The following is a 17334-nucleotide window of genomic DNA, read 5'->3' as shown; positions in this document are numbered from 1 at the left end:
GCTCTGCCACATGTCTGCTGTGTGACCTTGGACAAGTCACTTAATTTCTCTGGGCCTCAGTTAACTCCTCTGTAAAATGGGGATTAAGACTTTGAGCCGGATGTGGGACAACCTGATTACCTTGTATGTACCCCTGTGCTTGGAACAGTGCTTGGCACATAGTAAGTGCTTATCAAATACCATAATTATTATTATGCATGAAACACTGTTCTAAGCACTGGTGTAGATACAAATTAATCAGGTTGAATACAGTCTCTATCCCCCAGGTAGCTCACAGTCTAAGTAGGAGGGAGAACAGGTATTGAATTTCCATTTTGCAGTTGAGGAAACTGAAGCACAGAGAAGTTCATTCATTCAATCTTATTTATTGAGCGCTTACTGTGTGCAGAGCACTGTACTAAGTGCTTGGGAAGTCCAAGTTGGCAACATATAGAGACGGTCCCTACCCAACAATGGGCTCACAGTCTAGAAGGGGGAGACAGACAACAAAACATGTGGACAGGTGTCAAGTCATCACAATAAATAGAAATAAAGCTAGATGCACATCATTAACAAAATAAATAGAATAGTAAATATATACAAGAAGTTATGTGGTTTGCCCAAGGTCATACAGCAAGTAAGTGGTGGAGCCAAGAATAGAACCCAGGTTATATATCATTCTTAAATTATTATTATAATTTTCAAAAAAATTGAAATTTCTCAGTAATGTTCATCCAGAGATGGGTCCTGGAGGGCTTTGGACAGAAGTGAGTAGGTGGCAGAGGCAGGGCTGTTCTATAAAATCCTCCCTTCTCCTCAGGCTAAGGGTGTGCCCAGCCATCCTGCTGGAACATTTTTTAAAGCGATGTTTGTTAAAAACTTACTATGTGTCAAACATTGTCCTAGACACTGGGGTTGATACAATTCAGTCGGGTTGGCTACAGTTCCTACCCCACATGGGGCTCACAGTAGAAGTAGGAGGGTACAGTAGTGTGGTCTAGTGAATAGAGCACTGGCCTAGGAGTAAGAAGAACCTGGGTTGTAATCCCAGCTCTGCCTCCTGTCTGCTGTGTGACCTTGGGCAAGCCGCAATTTATCTGTGTGTCAGCTCCCTTAGCTGTAAAATGTGGATTAAGGTTTTGAGGCTTATGTGGGACAGGGACTGTGTACAACCTCATTAGCTTGTATCTATCCCAACTCTTAGTACAGTGTCTGGCATCATTGTAAGTGCTTTTGACATTTATTGGGCATCTGTTGAGGTTCCACCTTTCTTCTCACAAAAGACATCTTCCCTGACTTCCATAAAGGCCTTCTATGTTGGTCTAAAAGATTGAGAAGCAGAGTGGCCTAGTGGAAAGAACCTGGGCCTGGGAGTCCCAGGATCTGGATTCTAATCCCTCTTGGCTACTTGCCTGCTGGGTGTTCTTGGGCAAGTCATTTAACTTCTCTATGCCTTGGTTCCCTCATCTGTAAAATGGGGATTAAATACCTGTTCTCCCTCCTGTTTAGGCTGAGAGCCTCATGTGGGCCAGGGACTGTGTCTGACCTGATTATTTTATATTGCATTCCAGCTCTTTAATGCAGCACTTGGCACTGAATGCCAAAATTATTACTAACCTCTAGGGCTGAGCTCAGCATGGGAAGGGGAATTCCCTCAACTTTCTCTCTAATTAGACTCCTCACTGGGCATGAAGGGCCTTGGTTTTCCCATCTGTCAAAGGAGGGAAATGAATCGGGCACCCCCATTTTTGCAAACTGGTAGTGAGGTCTGGTCTGCCGTTCAGAAAGTGCAGGTGACTTTGGATGGCACTGAGGCCTGAGCAACATAGTGGTCCTGAGCTGTAGCCCAACAAAACATGAAACAGTGATAAGGGGCCCCACAGCTTGTGTCCAGGAGAGGGTGTGGTCAGAGGCCACTTGGTCACCCTGTCTGGTCCCTCCCTGACCCCACAAATTGTTTGGTCTGTGATGCAGGCTGATAGCGACAACAGCATCCAATGTGCCATCCTGCCAACCCTCTGAGTGGTTATTTATTCTGTCTCAATCAGAGATCAGAAGTTTGCTCTCCCCAGCACAACAGAGTGCAGCAGTTTTTGATTCACCTCTGGAGTCACAGGGGTAGTGGTGGGCATCATGCAGAGGGGCATTCATGAACCCCTGCCAGCTGTGGGGACACAAGACAGGAGGCAAACCATTCTCTCCCAGATGGGCTTGGTCTTGACCCTATAGATGATGGGGTTAAGCATAGGTGGCAGGAGAACATAGAAGTTGGCCAGGAGGACATGCACATGGCGGGGAATGCTCCGGCTAAAACGGTGGGCAAAGAAGGAGAAGAGGGCCGGGAGGTAGAAGAGCAGGATGGCGCAGAAGTAGGCTCCGCAGGTGCCCAGGGCCTTGAGCTGGCATCCCGGGATGGGAGCTGGAAGACAGCATGGAGGATGAGGCCATAGGAGGTGCCGATGAGCATCACATCCAACTCGGGTGACAGCAGGGTGGTGGTCAGGCCCTACCAGATGTTGGCCCCGATGGGTGCGCAGGCCAGGCAGGCGATGCCCATGTGCTCACAATAGGTGTGTGGCATCCTCCTGTGCCCACAATAGGGCAGCCACTCCAGCAGGAGGACAGCAGGGACCACAACGCAGAGGGCCCAGCCCAGAGCGGCCAGCAACATCCTGCCAGTGACTGCGGTGGTCAGGATGGTGGCATAGCACAGTGGCCGGCAGATGGCCAGGTAGTGGTCGAAGGCCATGGCCAACAGGATGGTGGAATTGGCAATAAAGGTGATGTGGATGAAGAATATTTGGGCCAGACAGGCGTGGAAGGAGATCTTCTGGGACAGTGCCCAGAGAATGCTCAGTGTCTTGGGGACCATGGAGGTGGATAGGGCCAGATCAGCCATGGCCAGGAAGAGGAACATGGACATGTGGAGGTTCATTCATTCATTCATTCAGTGATATTTATTGAGCGCTTACTGTGTGCAGACCACTGTACAAAGTGCTTGGGAAGTACAAGTTGGCAACATATAGAGACAGTCCCTACCCAACAATGGGCTCACAGTCTAGAAGGGGGAGACAGACAACAAAACAAAACATATGGACAGGTGTCAAGTCATCAGAATAAAGAGAAGTAAAGCTAGATGCACATCATTAACAAAATATATAGAATAGTAAATATGTACAAGTAAAATAAATAGAGTAATAAATCTGTACAAACATATATGCAGGTGCTGTGGGGAAGGGAAGGAGGTAGGGCAGGGGGATGGGGAGGGGGAGAGGAAGGAGGGGGCTCAGTCTGGGAGGCCTCCTGGAGGAGGTGAGCTCTCAGTAGGGCTTTGAAGGGAAGAAGAGAGCTATCTTGGTGGATGTGCGGAGGGAGGGTATTCCAGGCCAGGGGTAGAACGTGGGCCAGGGGTCGACGGTGGGACAGTTGAGAACAAGGCACAGTGAGAAGGGTAATAATAATAATAATAATAATATTTATTAAGTGCTTACTATGTGCAAAGCACTGTTCTAAGTGCTGGGGATGCACTCAAGGAGGATGAGGAAGAGAAGGTTGCTATTGCCCAGCAGGGCTGAGATATACATCAGGCAGTTGGTGATATAGAGCCAGAGGTGGAGGCCTTCCATCCCCGGGATGCCCAGTAGGAGGAAGGGGCAGGGTGGAAGCTGGTCTGGTTGAAGTTGGGGAAGATGGGGTTCGGTTCCATGCTTGGACTTAGCCGCATTTTTCCCTGTTGACAAAGAGGCCACAGGCTGAGACAGATATGGCTTTTTTATAGACTCCTTGGGGCCAGAAGCTGGAGAGTATTGCATTGCCTCTGATTGGTGTTCAATAAATACCTTTATTGCTACTACTCCTTATTCTAACAGTAATAATAATAATAATAATAATTGTGATATTTAAGCACTTAACATATGCCAGGCCCTGTTCTAAGCACTGGGATAGATACAAGCTAATTAGGTTGGAGACAGTCCCTGTCCTACATAGAGTTCACAGTCTTAATCCCCATTTTATGGATAAGCTAACTGAGGCACAGAGAAGTGAAGTGACTTGCCCGAGGCCATACAACAGGCCAGTGGAGGAGCTAGGATTAGAACTCAGGTCCTTCGGACTCCCAGGTCCATGTTCTGTCCACTAAACCACACTGCTTCTCTTGTAGTAGTAGTAGTAGTAGTAGTAGTAGTAGTAGTAGTAGTAGTACTAGTAGTAGTAATAACAATAATGATGGCATTTATTAAGTGCTTACTATGTGCAAAGCACTGTTCTAAGCGCAGGGGAGGTTACAAGATGATCAGGTTGTCCCATGGGGGGCTCACAGTCTTAATCCCCATTTTACAGATGAGGGAACTGAGGAACAGAGAAGTGAAGTGATTTGCCCAGAGTCACACAGCTGACACATGGCCGAGCCGGGATTTGAACCCATGACCTCTGACTCCAAAGCCCATGCTCTTTCCACTGAGCCACACTGCTTAGTAGTACAGTAATACAGTACTAATACTATTAGTACTATTAGTACTACTAATACTACCAATACTTTTACTGCTGCTACTTGTACACCCATGTATTCTTTCCCAGTGCTTATCACACAGTAAGCAGTTAATACTATTACTACTGCTACCACTGTTACTACTTTTACTGCTACTACATTACCCATAAATTCTTTCCAAGCATTTACTGTAGTGCATTGCACACAGTAAGCACTTAATCAGTACTATTGCTACTATATCTGTCTCCCCCTTTCTAATAAATAATAATAATAATGATGGCATTTATTAAGCACTTGCTATGTGCAAAGCAGTGTTCTAAGCACTGGGGAGGTTACAAGGTGATCACGTTGTCCCATGGGGGGCTCACAGTCTTAATCCCCATTTTACAGATGAGGTAACTGAGGCACAGAGAAGTTAAGTGACTTGCCCAAAGTCACACAGCTGACAATTGGCAGAGCTGGTATTTGAACCCATGACCTCCGACTCCAAAGCCTGTGCTCTTTCCACTGAGCCACACTGGACTGTGAGCCCGTTGTTGGGTAGGGACCATATCTACATGTTGCCAACTTGTACTTCCCAAGCGCTTAGTAGAGTGCTCTGCACACAGTAAGTGCTCAATAAATACGATTGAATGAATGAATGAATGCTACTACTGCTACTTCTACTGCTACTATTTCACCATGTATTCTTTCCCAGCATTCAGTGCAATGCTTTAATACTTAATAATGATGATGATGGTTATTATTATTATTATATTTGTTAAGTGCTTACTATGTATCAGCCACTGTTGTAAGCACTGGGGTAGATACAATATAATCAGGTTGGACACGGTTCCTGTTCCACATGGGGCTCATCGTTTAAGAGGGAGAAAAGATATTTAGTCCTCATTCTACAGTTGAAACTGAGGTACAGAGAAGTTGTGACTCGACCAAGATCACAAAGCAAGCAATTGGTAGAACTGGAAATAGAATCCAGGTCCTCTGATTCCCAGGCCTATGCTCTTTCCACCAGGCCATGCTGCTTCTCTTCTATTTCAACCGCTACTACTATCCTAGCAGTTATTACAGTGCTTTGCACATAGTAAACACTTAATAAATACTATAATTTCTACTACTACTACATCTACTCCTACTGCTATCACCACTACCTACTGAATGTTACCACTATTAACAGGACAACTGCTGCATACAGAGCCCTTTACTGGGCACCTACTTTGTGCAGAGCACTGATCAAATTACTTAGGGGCTCAAAGGAAAAGGGATAAGACATGATCCCGGCCTTCGAGGAGCTTCCAATCTAATCGGGGAGAGAGTAGTGGCCAACCAGTCCACCTAACCCAGCTCCGACAAAGCTAAATCCTCCCCAGCTGGAGGCTAGGGGAGAAAAGGTGCCACAGCCTTCCTCTCTTGCCCGTCTGACATCTCTCCCCATTGTCAAGCTCAGTCTCTTCCAGCCATCCCTTCTCCAAACCATTCAGTCCTGCTTTCTTTCATTCATTCATTAAATCGTGTTTCTTGAGAGCTTACTGTGTGCAGACCACTGTACTAAGCACTTGGGAGAGGAAAATCTCCAAGAATCAACTTAGAATTTTGAAATTTTAAATTCATTCATTCAATCGTATTTATTGAGTGCTTACTGTGTGCAGAACACTGTACTAAGTGCTCGGAAAGTACAATTCAGCAGCAGAGACAATCCCTACTCAACAATGGGCTCACAGTTTAAATCCCTCTCCTCCCTGCCTAGCTGGATCACTAGCGCTTAGAACAGTGCACTGTTCTAACAAATGATGGTAGCAAATACCATCATTATTATTATTATTATCATTATTATTATCACCCTTTGTAGATCCTGGTATGGTGCCAGTTTCCCAATTTGTGAAATGGGCTACAGGCCCTTTGCCCACTTTCTCCCAGCTTCCCAGCTGTGTATATGCATGTGTGTGTGTCACAGAGAATGTGCATGTGAATGAGAAGAGGGGAGGGAGGAGAAGGGGGATTTTTAAGGCCATCTGGGAAGCTTCTTTTCAAGGAAGGGTTTTTTGGGGGTGATAACAATGATGGTATTTGGTAAGCACTTACTATGTGCCAGGCATTGAGTTTGGGTAGGTTAGGTTGGGGGTCCTGAGTGCACAGAGCTCCCCCTTCCCTCTCTCCTGGTGGGCTGGGGTGGGACTGGGGGCAGGCAGGGAGCCAGTCGGAGGCAGGTCGTGCTGGTCCTGGTGTTCCTGTTGGAGCTGTAATGTGAGCGTCCTGGTTCTCAGGCCCAAGACAGGATAGAAAGAAGATTAACCCTGGGGCTGGGGCTGAGCCCACTCCAAACAATGGCCTCCAAGGCCTACCCAGCTCCGGGTTCTAGGAGCTCTTTGGGAGACAAGCAGACAGACCCCTAGTTCCTGGGGTGGGGAGGACACACCCGGCTCCAGTAACCCAGGTCACAGCATGACTAGTACTGGGTTGGGAATGGGGATGGGGGATGGTGAGGAAGGGGCACCAGACAAAGGGAGGAGGAGAGAATGAAGAGGATGAGGAAAAGGAGGAGGAAGGAGCTTGGAAAGGCAGTCACATTTTGTTCCTCTCTGAAGCAGGGCAGAAATCATTTCTCCCTCCCTGCCCCCTCCTTCCCCCACACTGGATTTCCCTTCCCATTTCTCCCGGCCCACCCTCCAGTTTTGAGACCAAGGGACCAACGTGTCCACATCTGGCCACCCCTGGGGGCAAGTGGAAAGGGGCATGGCTTAGGGATGCCGCCGTTCAGAGCCCCACCCCTTGTTCTTCTAGCCCTCCCCAGCTTGAGATGTGCTGTGAGCAGGGGCTATGTCTACCAACTCTGTAATAATGTACTCTCCCAAGCACTTAGTACAGTGCTCAGCTCACAGTAGGTGCTCAATAAATATGATTGATTGATGCTTAAAGGTGAAAAAGAAAAAATGGTCCCTGGCTCTGCCAGGTGATGCCAGTCCTATCCAAGGCCAGTGATTGGAATGGGGGATCCCAGGGTTGCTTCTTTCAAGAGCTGAGCTGAGGCAGGGGGATCAAGGGGATGAACGTGGACCCTGTTTCCCTGGGAAACAGGCCAGAATCCACTTGGTCTGGGGCTGCTGAGGTGGTGGCAGATGGGACAGAGATGTGAGAGAGGAGACAGGACAGGGGACAAATGGGATGGGGGCAAGGGAGAGGAGACAGAACAGGGGGCCAGAGAAAGGGGAAAGGGAGTAGGGGAGGGAATCAGGCACAGCTGTTCATCAGGGGCCTGGCAAGGCCTCTGCATTTCCCTTATCTGAGGGGCTTGCTCCTGTTCCCAGATGGGGTGTGGTTTCAAGGGGTTTTCTTCCCCTTCAGAAACTTCAGTGCTGGGGGATAGATGCCAGCCTTGAGCAGGTGGGCAGACCTCCCTGCCTTTCTGCCTAGGTAGAGGTAGAGGGCAGGGCATCAAGCAAAAACTCCTCACTCTCGGCTTCAAGGCTCTCCATCGCCTCACCTCCTCCTACCTCACCTCCCTTCTCTCCTTCTACAGCCCAGCCTGCACCCTCCGCTCCTCAGCCACTAACCTCCTCACTGTACCTCATTCTCGCCTGTCTCGCTGTCGACCCCCGGCCCACATCCTCCCCCTGGCCTGGAATGCCCTCCCTCCACACATCTGCCAAGCTAGCTCTCTTCCTCCCTTCAAAGCCCTACTGAGAGCTCACCTCCTCCAGGAGGCCTTCCCAGACTGAGCCCCCTTTTTCCTCTCCTTCTCCCCATCCCCCCGCCCTACCTCCTTCCCTTCCCCACAGCACCAGTATATATGTTTGTACAGATTTATTACTCTATTTATTTTACTTGTACATATTTACTATTCTACTTATTTTGTTAATGATGTGCATCTAGCTTTACTTCCGTTTATTCTGATGACTTGACACCTGTCCACATGTTTTGTTTTGTCTGTCTCCCCCTTCTAGACCGTGAGCCCGTTGTTGGGTAGGGACCGTCTCCATATGTTGCCAACTTGTATTTTCCAAGCACTTAGTACAGTGCTCTGCACACAGTTAGTGCTCAATAAATATGATTGAATGAATGAATGAAGGGACAAGCCTTCCTTTGGGGCAGGGAGTCCCTTCTAGACCATAAGCTTACGGCAGGTAGGGAACATGTCTGCTAACTCCGTTGTACTGTACTCTCCCGAGTGCTTAGTACAGTGCTCTGCACATAGAAAGTACTCAATTAATACCATTGATTGATGACCTCGCTATCCCTTCCAGACAGAGGGCACTGAGGATCCCTCTGAAATTCAGCGGCACCACGGCTCCTGAGCAAACCATTTGAAGAGTCACCTAGAGAGAGGCCAGAGGAAGCTAGGGATCCCAGCGTTGAGAGGGCTGGGAAAGAGGGGAGAGGACAGCCTTTTCTATTTGAAACTGCTTGAAGAAAAGGTTCTCCCTCCCTAGGGTCACCCCCTGCTCCTTCCTGTCCTCACAGCAGGCATAATGAATAGAGCTCAAGCCTGGGAGTCATGGGTTCTAGTTCTGACTCCACCACATGTCTGTTGTGTGACCTTAGGCAAGTTATTTAATTTCTCTGTGCCTCAGTTACCTCATCTGTAAAATGGGGAATGAGCTTCACATGGGTCAGGGACTGTGTCCAACCCAATTTGCTTGTTTCCACCCCGATCTTAGTACAGTGCTTGGCATATAGTCAAGTGCTTGGCATAATAATAAACTAGACTGCTGTGTGACCTTGGGCAAATCACTTCACTTCTCTGTGCCTCAGTTTCCTCATCTGTAAATGAGAATTGAGACTGCAAGCCCCTCGTGGGACAGGGACTGGGTACAACCCTATTTGCTAGACCTTGAGCCTGCTGTTGGGTAGGGACCATCTCTATATGTTGCCAACTTGTACTTCCCAAGCACTTAGTACAGTGCTCGGCACACAGTAAGTGCTCAATAAATATGATTGAATGAATGAATGAATAAATACAACAATTGTTAATATTAGATGCTACTGGTGGTGTACCGCTTATGCCCAGTCCAGCCGTGCTCTTCAGCTGCACTTAAGCCCCTTACCCACCCTCTCTTTCTGGATCTGACCCCGAGGACATCTGGATAGGGATGTAGGGGAGGCAAAAGAAAGTGAGATGCCCACTCCTTCCCCAAGCAGCGGATTCTCAACCCACCTAAGGTGGTTTGGGGGCTGGTCTTGCACTAAAGCAGGAGCTGGACTGGTTGACCTCTCCAAGGTCAGCGGTTGCATATCTCAGGGAGTGTGCCGCCTGACGCTTTTATATAGAGTCCAGCACAAAGGACAAACAACTCACCAGAGCCCGTCTCCCTGAACCAGTGGAAAGGAGATCACTCGCTGAGCAGTGCAGTCCACAGCCAGCAAGCCAGTTGTCCTCCTGGGCAGGCGGGGACAGATTTATCTGGCTTTCTCCAGAGTTCCAGCAGGAGGCTGTGGGATCCTGGGATCCGAGTCTCTGTTCTCAGAGGGGCTCTGACATTAGCCAACAAGGGAGCATTAACAATAACAACAACAATTATAGTATTTGTTAAGTGCTCACTATGCACCAGATGCTGTTCTAAGCACAGGGGTGGATGCAAGCAAATAGGGTTGGACCCAGTCCCTGTCCCAAGTCGGGCTTGCAGTCTCAATTCTCATTTTACAGATGAGGAAACTGAGGCACAGGGAAGTGAGTGATTTGCACAACGTCACACAGCAGACAAGTGGCTGAGCTAGGATTAGAACCCATCACCTTCAGACTTCCAGGTCCAGGCTCTATCCACTACACCATTAAGGAGGATTAATCTTGTTTGGCCCTGAAGGTGGCCTGGAGTTTGCCCACCTACTGACTCCTGCCCAGGCCCAGACGGCTAGAAGGCAGGGTGGTGGCCAGGCGAAAGCTCCTGCTGAGGCATCACCTCTGGGGGGCCACAGGTTCCTCACTCCTGACCCTGATCCCAGCTGTTGGGTCATAACCTGTCTTCCCCACAGTGATCTGAGTGGAATTCCCAACCTCCTTTATTCCAGGGCTTCTGCATGAACTGAGGGCTTCTAAGCGGGGCTGGAAAGACTCCCTAATGGGGCCTTCTGACTCATTTGCTCTTCAGTCTGTCTGTCATTCCTCAGCCCCAGCCTGCTTGTTCTCCCACTCCCCAGACCCCTGCCCACTCTTTGTTTTTTTTTTTTAATGGTATTTGTTCAGCACTTACTATGTGTCAAACACTGTTCTAAGTTCTGGGGTAGAGATGAGTTAATTAGGTTGGAAACAGTCCCTGTCCGGCATTGGGCCCACAGTCTAAGTTGGAGGGAGAACAGAAAAATTGAGGCACAGAGAAGTTGTGACACAACTAATTGGCAGAGCCAAGATTAGAACCCAGGTCCTCAAGCAGCACGGCTCAGTGTAAAGAGCAGGGGCTTAGGAGTCAGAGGTCATGGGTTCAAATCCCCACTCCGCCAATGGTCAGCTGTGTGACTTTGGGCAAGTCACTTAACTTCTCTGTGCCTCAGTTCCCTCATCTATAAATTGGGGATTAAGACTGTGAGCCCTACCGTGGGACAACTTGATCACCTTATTACCTCCCCAGCGCTTAGAACATTGCTTTGCACATAGAAAACACTTAATAAATGCCATTATTATTATTATTATTCTTTCTACTAGGTTTCCATGCTTTGTGCTGATAGTTAAAGGTTAGCACTTATGCAGTAGCTATGAGCTTGGAGGTTACTGTTCCCCTGGGCTTAGACTTGGTGTGACCTTGGTCTGACCCTGGGGACAGTTTTGAGATGCAGTGTGGATGAGAAGAAGGAGCAGGGCCTGGGCCCAGCTCTGCCACTTGCCTGTTGTGTGCTCAATAAATACAACTGAATCTTCCTGGTGGACTCTTACCTTCCTATTACACCCTCCTCCCCCACCTCTGTCTCCCCACTGCCTTCTCCTCTCCCCCTCTGCCTTCTCCTTTCCCCTTCATCGTCTACTAGTGATATCACTCACCTGGCGACATCAGCTGGGGTACAGTCAATCACAGGGGAGGAATTGGGCAAGGTGGAGGGCCAGGAAAAAGGGGAAGAAACCTCAGAGACAGGAGGAGAGGGAGCCTCCATCAGGTGCGGGAAGGGAATGGATTGGTGTTCTCCAGGAAGGCTAAGGGTCAGCAGGGTGGACTACCAGTGATGAACCTGTGGATGGTGTGTCTACAGAGAGGCTGCTATGGGAAATATTTCAGTCACCTGGCAGGGCAGTGATCCTTAGGTTTAAGATTGAAACAAGTAGCTGACAAGGAATAGGAGCGTGTTCTTGAAACTATTTGAAGATTCTGTTGTACAACTCTTGTTGCTGTTGAAACTTTAAACTAAGAAACACCAATATGTGTTTATAACCTAAGATGGTGGCTGAGTGATTAGTATAATACCGCAGACTTGTAATGGCAGAGAGGCTGGCAGGGGTCAGGATTTGGCATTCCCCCAAACCTCAGGAGCCAACCTTTATGAGGAAAGACTGGCAAGTTGAATCCCAGTTGCATTCTGTGCCTTCAGAGGACTAAACCGTGGAGTCATGGGATGGTGGCATTAAATCCCTTGGACAACTTCGGTGGGGAGGCCCAAGTGTGGAATTGTGGCACACTGTGGCAGTGGCAGTGTGGTTTAGTGGAAAGATCACGGGCTTGGGAGTCAGAGGATGTGGGTTCTAATCGTGGCTCCCCAACTTATCTGCTGTGTTACCTTGGGCAAGTCATTTAACTTATCTGTGCCTCAGTTACTTCATCTGTAAAATGAGGATTAAGACTGTGAGCCCCACGTGGGACAACCTGATTATTGTGTATCTACCCCAGTGCTTAGAACAGCGTGTGGTGCGTAGTAAGTGCTTAACAAATATAATTATTATCATTATTCAAGACTGACCTGAAACAGCACCGGTGGTGGCACCAGCACTTAATTTCACATGACTCCTCTACATTCTCTCCCCCTCTAGATTGTAGGCTCATTGCGGACAGGGAACATGTCTACCAATTCTGTTATACTTTCCGAAGCTTACTACAGTCTCTGCATACAGTAAGCCCGCAATAAACATGATTGATTCATGAATTGACTGATTGACCCCCGGAGGGGCTGCAATGACTCTGGCCAGCCTCAAGCTCTGCTTTTAGTTGTGTGATGTTTTGCTGGAGTCTCACCTGAGAGATCGGGGACGAGGTGGGCAGAAGTAGATGTGGGGGGTGGTTGGCAGGTTGCAGTCAGACATGAGGGGTCATCTGTTGTGATTTCACCGACATCACAGATATTCACCCTCCCTCCAGGCCAGCATTGGTCGGTGCCTGAGGGGGCTAATGAAAAGGTAGTCTGATAGCCCTCCTTTTCTGTTCTCCCGCTCCCTTCTGTGATGCCCTGACCTGTTCCCTTTATTCATCCCCACTCCCATCCTCACAGCACTTATGTACATATCTGTCATTTATTTATTTATATTACTGTCTATCTCTCCCTCCAGACTATAAGCTCACTGTGGGCAGGGAATGTGTCAGTTGCTCTGCACACAGTAAGCACTCAATAAATACAATTGACTGATTTACTGAGATCTGGGTTCCAGTTCCAGTGCTGCCTCTGTTCTGCTGGGTGTGATTTTTAGCAACTCACCTTCTTTGGGCTTCAGTTTGCTCATAAGAAAGTGGGCAGGCTCCTCCTCATCCTCACCCCTTAAACTCATGGAGAACTAAGGACATTGTTGGTCATTGATGTGAACATGTTGGGGAATTCAGGAGCCAAAGTGTTCTAGGTATGGGGTCTGGGTCAGAGGGTGGACAAAGCCAGTTTTGACCTTCTTTACAGGGGCCGGTTTCTGGTTTCTGGTTGGTGGTAAGGGTCAGGGGGCTGTCCTCCAGCACTTGTACTTTGCCACCTTGTCCCAGAACTCCTTGGTCTTGACGCCATAAATGATAGGGTTCAGCATGGGTGGGAACAGGAAGTAGAGGTTGCCTAGGATGGTGTGGACATGTGGAGGGATACCATGACCGAAGCGGTGGGTGAGGAAGGAGAAGAGACAGGGAGTGTAGGAGGTCAGCATGACGCAGACATGCGCGGTGCAGGTGTTGACGGCCTTTTGGTGGGCCTGGCGGGAGGAGAGACGCAGCACTGCCCGCAGGATCAAGGCGTAGGAAGAACCGATGGCTGAAAGGTCCAGGCCCACCACCACAAGGGCAATGGTCAGGCCAAACATCCGGTTGACCCTGGTGTCTGCGCAGGCTGCCTTTACCACGGCCATGTGTTCGCAATAGGTGTGTGGGATTTCCCGGTGCTCACAGAAGGGCATTTTCTGAAGGAGGAGGGGCATGGGGAGGATGAAGAGGGTGGCTCTCAGCAGGCCCACCAGCCCGATCAGGCCAATCCGCCCACTGGAGAGGATGGAGGCATACCTAAGGGGCTGGCAGATGGCCAAGTAGCGGTCCAAGGCCATGGTCGTCAAGATGGACGACTGCAGGGCCGAGATGGTGTGGATGAAGAAGAGCTGAGTGAGGCAGCCCTCAAAACTGATCTTGGTCCAATTGAACCAGAAGATGCAGAGGACCTTGGGGATGGTGGTGGTGGACATGCCCAGATCGGTGAGTGCCAACATGGCGACGAGGAGGTACATGGGCTTGTGCAGCGACCGCTCGGTGCTGATGACGAAGAGGAGGGTGCAGTTCCCCAAGATGGTGGCACAGTACAAGGAGGAGAATGGGATGGAGATCCACATGTGCAAGGCTTCAAGCCCGGGGATGCCCTTCAAGATGAAGAAGGCAGGCCTGCTCTGAGTCAGGTTGGAGGCAGACATGGTGGAAAATTGGCTGGGGCTCTGGTTGACAAGATCAGGAATGTCTAAGAAAAGAAATAGATATAAGTTGCATTTATTAGTAATATTAATAATAACAGTATTTGTTAAGTGCTTACTATGTGCCAAGCACTGTTCTAAGCACTGGGGTGGATACAGGGTAATCAGGTTGTCCCATGGGGGGCTCACAGTCTCAATCTCCATTTTGCAGATGAGGTAACTGAGACACAGAGAAGTGAAGTGATTTGCCCAAAGTTACACAGCTGACAAGTGGAAGAACCGGGTTTAGGATCCACGACCTCGGACTCCCAAGCCCATGTTCTTTCCACTAAGCCACACGGTCTCATTCCCTGAGCATCTAGGTTCTCTCCTCTCCAGCCCCAGCCCCCAAAGCACTTATCTTCACACTCCGTTCCATCCCCTAATTTATTTTAATTATTTAGAATTAAAATTATTTAATGTATTTAATGCCTCCCCCATTAGACTGTAAGTTCCTTGAGAGGAGGGGTCATGTCTACAAACACTATTGTACTATACTCTCCCACGCATTTAATACAGTGCTGTACAGACAGTAAGATGTTAACCAGAACTTGTAAAAGGGCATCTTTGTTTCCGCGTCATGCTGAAGGTTCAGCAAGGTGAAGGTGTTATCCAGACAAACTGTCTTCAATCAATCAATGGGTTTTTTTGAGCATTTACTATGTCCAGAGCATCACTGGGAGAGTACAATACAACAGAATTAGCAGACATGTTCTCTGCCCATAATGAGCAGAGAAGCAGCGTGGCCTAGTGACAGGAGCACGGGCTTGGGAGTCAGGGCATGGGTTCTGATCCCAGCTTTGCCACTTGTCTGCTGTGTGACCTTGGGCAAGTCACTTAGCTTCTCTGTGCCTCAGTTATCTCATCTGTAAAATGGGGATTAAGAACTTTGAGTCCTATGCAGGATAACCTGATTACCTTGTATCTACCCCAATACATACAGCAGTGCTTAGCACATAGTAAGTGCTTAACAAATACCATTATCATTATTATTATTATTATCATTAGAAAATGAGCTCAGTCTACAGTCAGCACTCCCTTAACACCCTGGGAAACGACGTATGGCCCATCCTAAAAGCCTGAATTCTTAGGGTTCTGGACTTCTCCCTGTCCTGTGTCCATCCAGTCCACATTCTCCTCTAGAGTGTAAGCTCCTTGAGGGCAGGGATCATGTCTAATAACTCTGTATAGTATATTCTCCCAAGCGCTTAATACAGTGCTCTACATGCAGTGAACAGTCAATAAATATGACCAATTGATTGTCTTTTCACTTTAAAGACTATGCCACATCAGCCCTCCATCCCTTCCCAGGGCCTCCTCTGTCATCTGGGCATTTTGGGCCCTGGGCTAAGTTTCACCCTCCATGCTGCCCTGTGAGCTTCCAGCTTTCTTCCTTCAGGACTCAGCAAGCACTGACCCAAAGGATTCTCCATGTCACCGGACCAACTCAGCTCAACTCAACTCAAAACCACAAGGTACTTCTGGTAACATCTGCTATTTAGGCATAAACATCTGGCCACAGGGTTTGTAGTTCTTTCCAGTTTGCTCTCATCAGTTATACTCCAGTAGCAATAATAACAAGAACAATGTTTGTTGAGTGCTCACTGTGTGCAAAATGCTGGGGTGGATCCAAGATAATTAGATGGGATACAGTCCCTGTCCCACATGGGGCTCACAGTCTTAGGTGGAGGAATTTAATTTCCATATTACAGTAATAGTAATAGTATTTAATAAGCTCTTACTGTGGGCAGAGCACTCTACTAAACACTGGGAAAGAGTAAACAGGTAGGAATAAGAAATGGATCCTGCACCTTGAGGGACTCGCAACCTATGAATATAGGTTAAGGAAAGGACTGGAGACAGATCTATTGGTAGCAGTGAAACAAAACACTGAAACAGCATAAGCGATGAGGATAAATTTGCAATTCATAAAATCAGAACACAAGTCAGTAGGGAGCCGTGGTTAGAGGCACAGAATTTCAATCTCCTCGTGATTCAGAGTAGTACTTATAGTAATTGTAGGAACAATATTTACTGAGCTGCCAGTGGTTTCAATGCGCTGGACTAAGCACTTGAGAAAGTATACCACACACCTGATGTAACGTTCCCTGTTTATGACTAAAGGGGAGATGGACAGAAAGTGTAAGAGCAGAGACACCCTCTTGTGGGTTAAGAATACAGCTAAAAAACTTTGGAAGGTACCAGTTTCCACTTTCCCTCCTCCCCTCCCAATCAATCAATCAATCAATCATATTTATTGAGTGCTTACTATGTGCAGAGCACTGTACTAAGTGCTTGGGAGAATACAGTATAACAGAGTCTGTAGACACAACCTCAGGGCCTGTCCAGCAACACAGCCAGGGCCTCTGGGTCCACAGGTGAGTCCTCCTTGCTTAGGAGATGGTACAGAAGAGGAAACTGAGGCATAGAGAAGCTGTGACCAAGGTCACACAGCAGGAAGTGGCAGAGCCACTTAGAACCCAGGTCTCCTGGATCCCGGTCCTGTGCTTTTTCCACTAGGCCAACCTGCTGCTTCCAATACCTATTGTGACCAGGGAAATCTCCTCCCCAGCCCCAATTCTTTCTCCCTTCAGCAATGCTCCACAGCCCCAATAGTCACCCTTTCTCCCTGGCTTCTTTAGGTAATTCCTTCCACACTCAGCTCAAGAACCCTTCAGGAAACAATTGAAAGATAATTTGGACATAGCTAGATGCAGGGTGATCAATGCACTGCTCCCTTGTGAAATAACATGGGCTTGTAGTGACAAAATCAAGATATTCAAATAATATTAAATAATAATAATTTTGGTATTTGTTAAGAATTTACTGAGTGCCAAGACTGTCCCTATGAGGCTTAGTGGAAAGAGCGCAGGCTTGGGAGTCAGAAGTCATGGGTTCTGATCTCACCTCTGCCACTTGTCATTCATTCATTCATTCAGTCGTATTTATTGAGCACTTACTGTGTGCAGAGCACTGTACTAAGCGCTTGGGAAGTACAAGTTGGCAACATATAGAGATGGTCCCTACCCAACAATGGGCTCAGTCAGCCGTATGACTT

General features: G+C 48.1%; 1 protein-coding gene and 1 pseudogene across 1 annotated transcript; both read right to left on the bottom strand.

Annotated features, from left to right (window-relative positions):
• Positions 1 to 2126: 2126 nt before the first annotated feature.
• LOC119942879 lies at positions 2127 to 2902 on the bottom strand (annotated as a pseudogene).
• A 10390-nt stretch (positions 2903 to 13292) lies between these two features.
• On the bottom strand, positions 13293 to 14240 carry LOC119942874 (putative olfactory receptor 52P1). The gene has a single exon (XM_038763900.1). It carries the CDS (start codon positions 14238 to 14240, stop codon positions 13293 to 13295), a length of 948 nt encoding a protein of 315 aa, XP_038619828.1.
• Positions 14241 to 17334: the final 3094 nt, after the last annotated feature.

The sequence above is a fragment of the Tachyglossus aculeatus genome, chromosome 2 (assembly GCF_015852505.1).
Source record: "Tachyglossus aculeatus isolate mTacAcu1 chromosome 2, mTacAcu1.pri, whole genome shotgun sequence".
Classification (NCBI taxonomy): Eukaryota; Metazoa; Chordata; class Mammalia; order Monotremata; family Tachyglossidae; genus Tachyglossus; species Tachyglossus aculeatus.
Note: the sequence above shows the minus strand (reverse complement) of the source record. Positions and strands in the feature narration are given on the sequence as shown.

Bases quoted from the DNA above. Each gene is read 5' to 3' on its own strand.
- LOC119942874 (XM_038763900.1), bottom strand. From the start codon at position 14,240: ATGTCTGCCTCCAACCTGACTCAGAGCAGGCCTGCCTTCTTCATCTTG.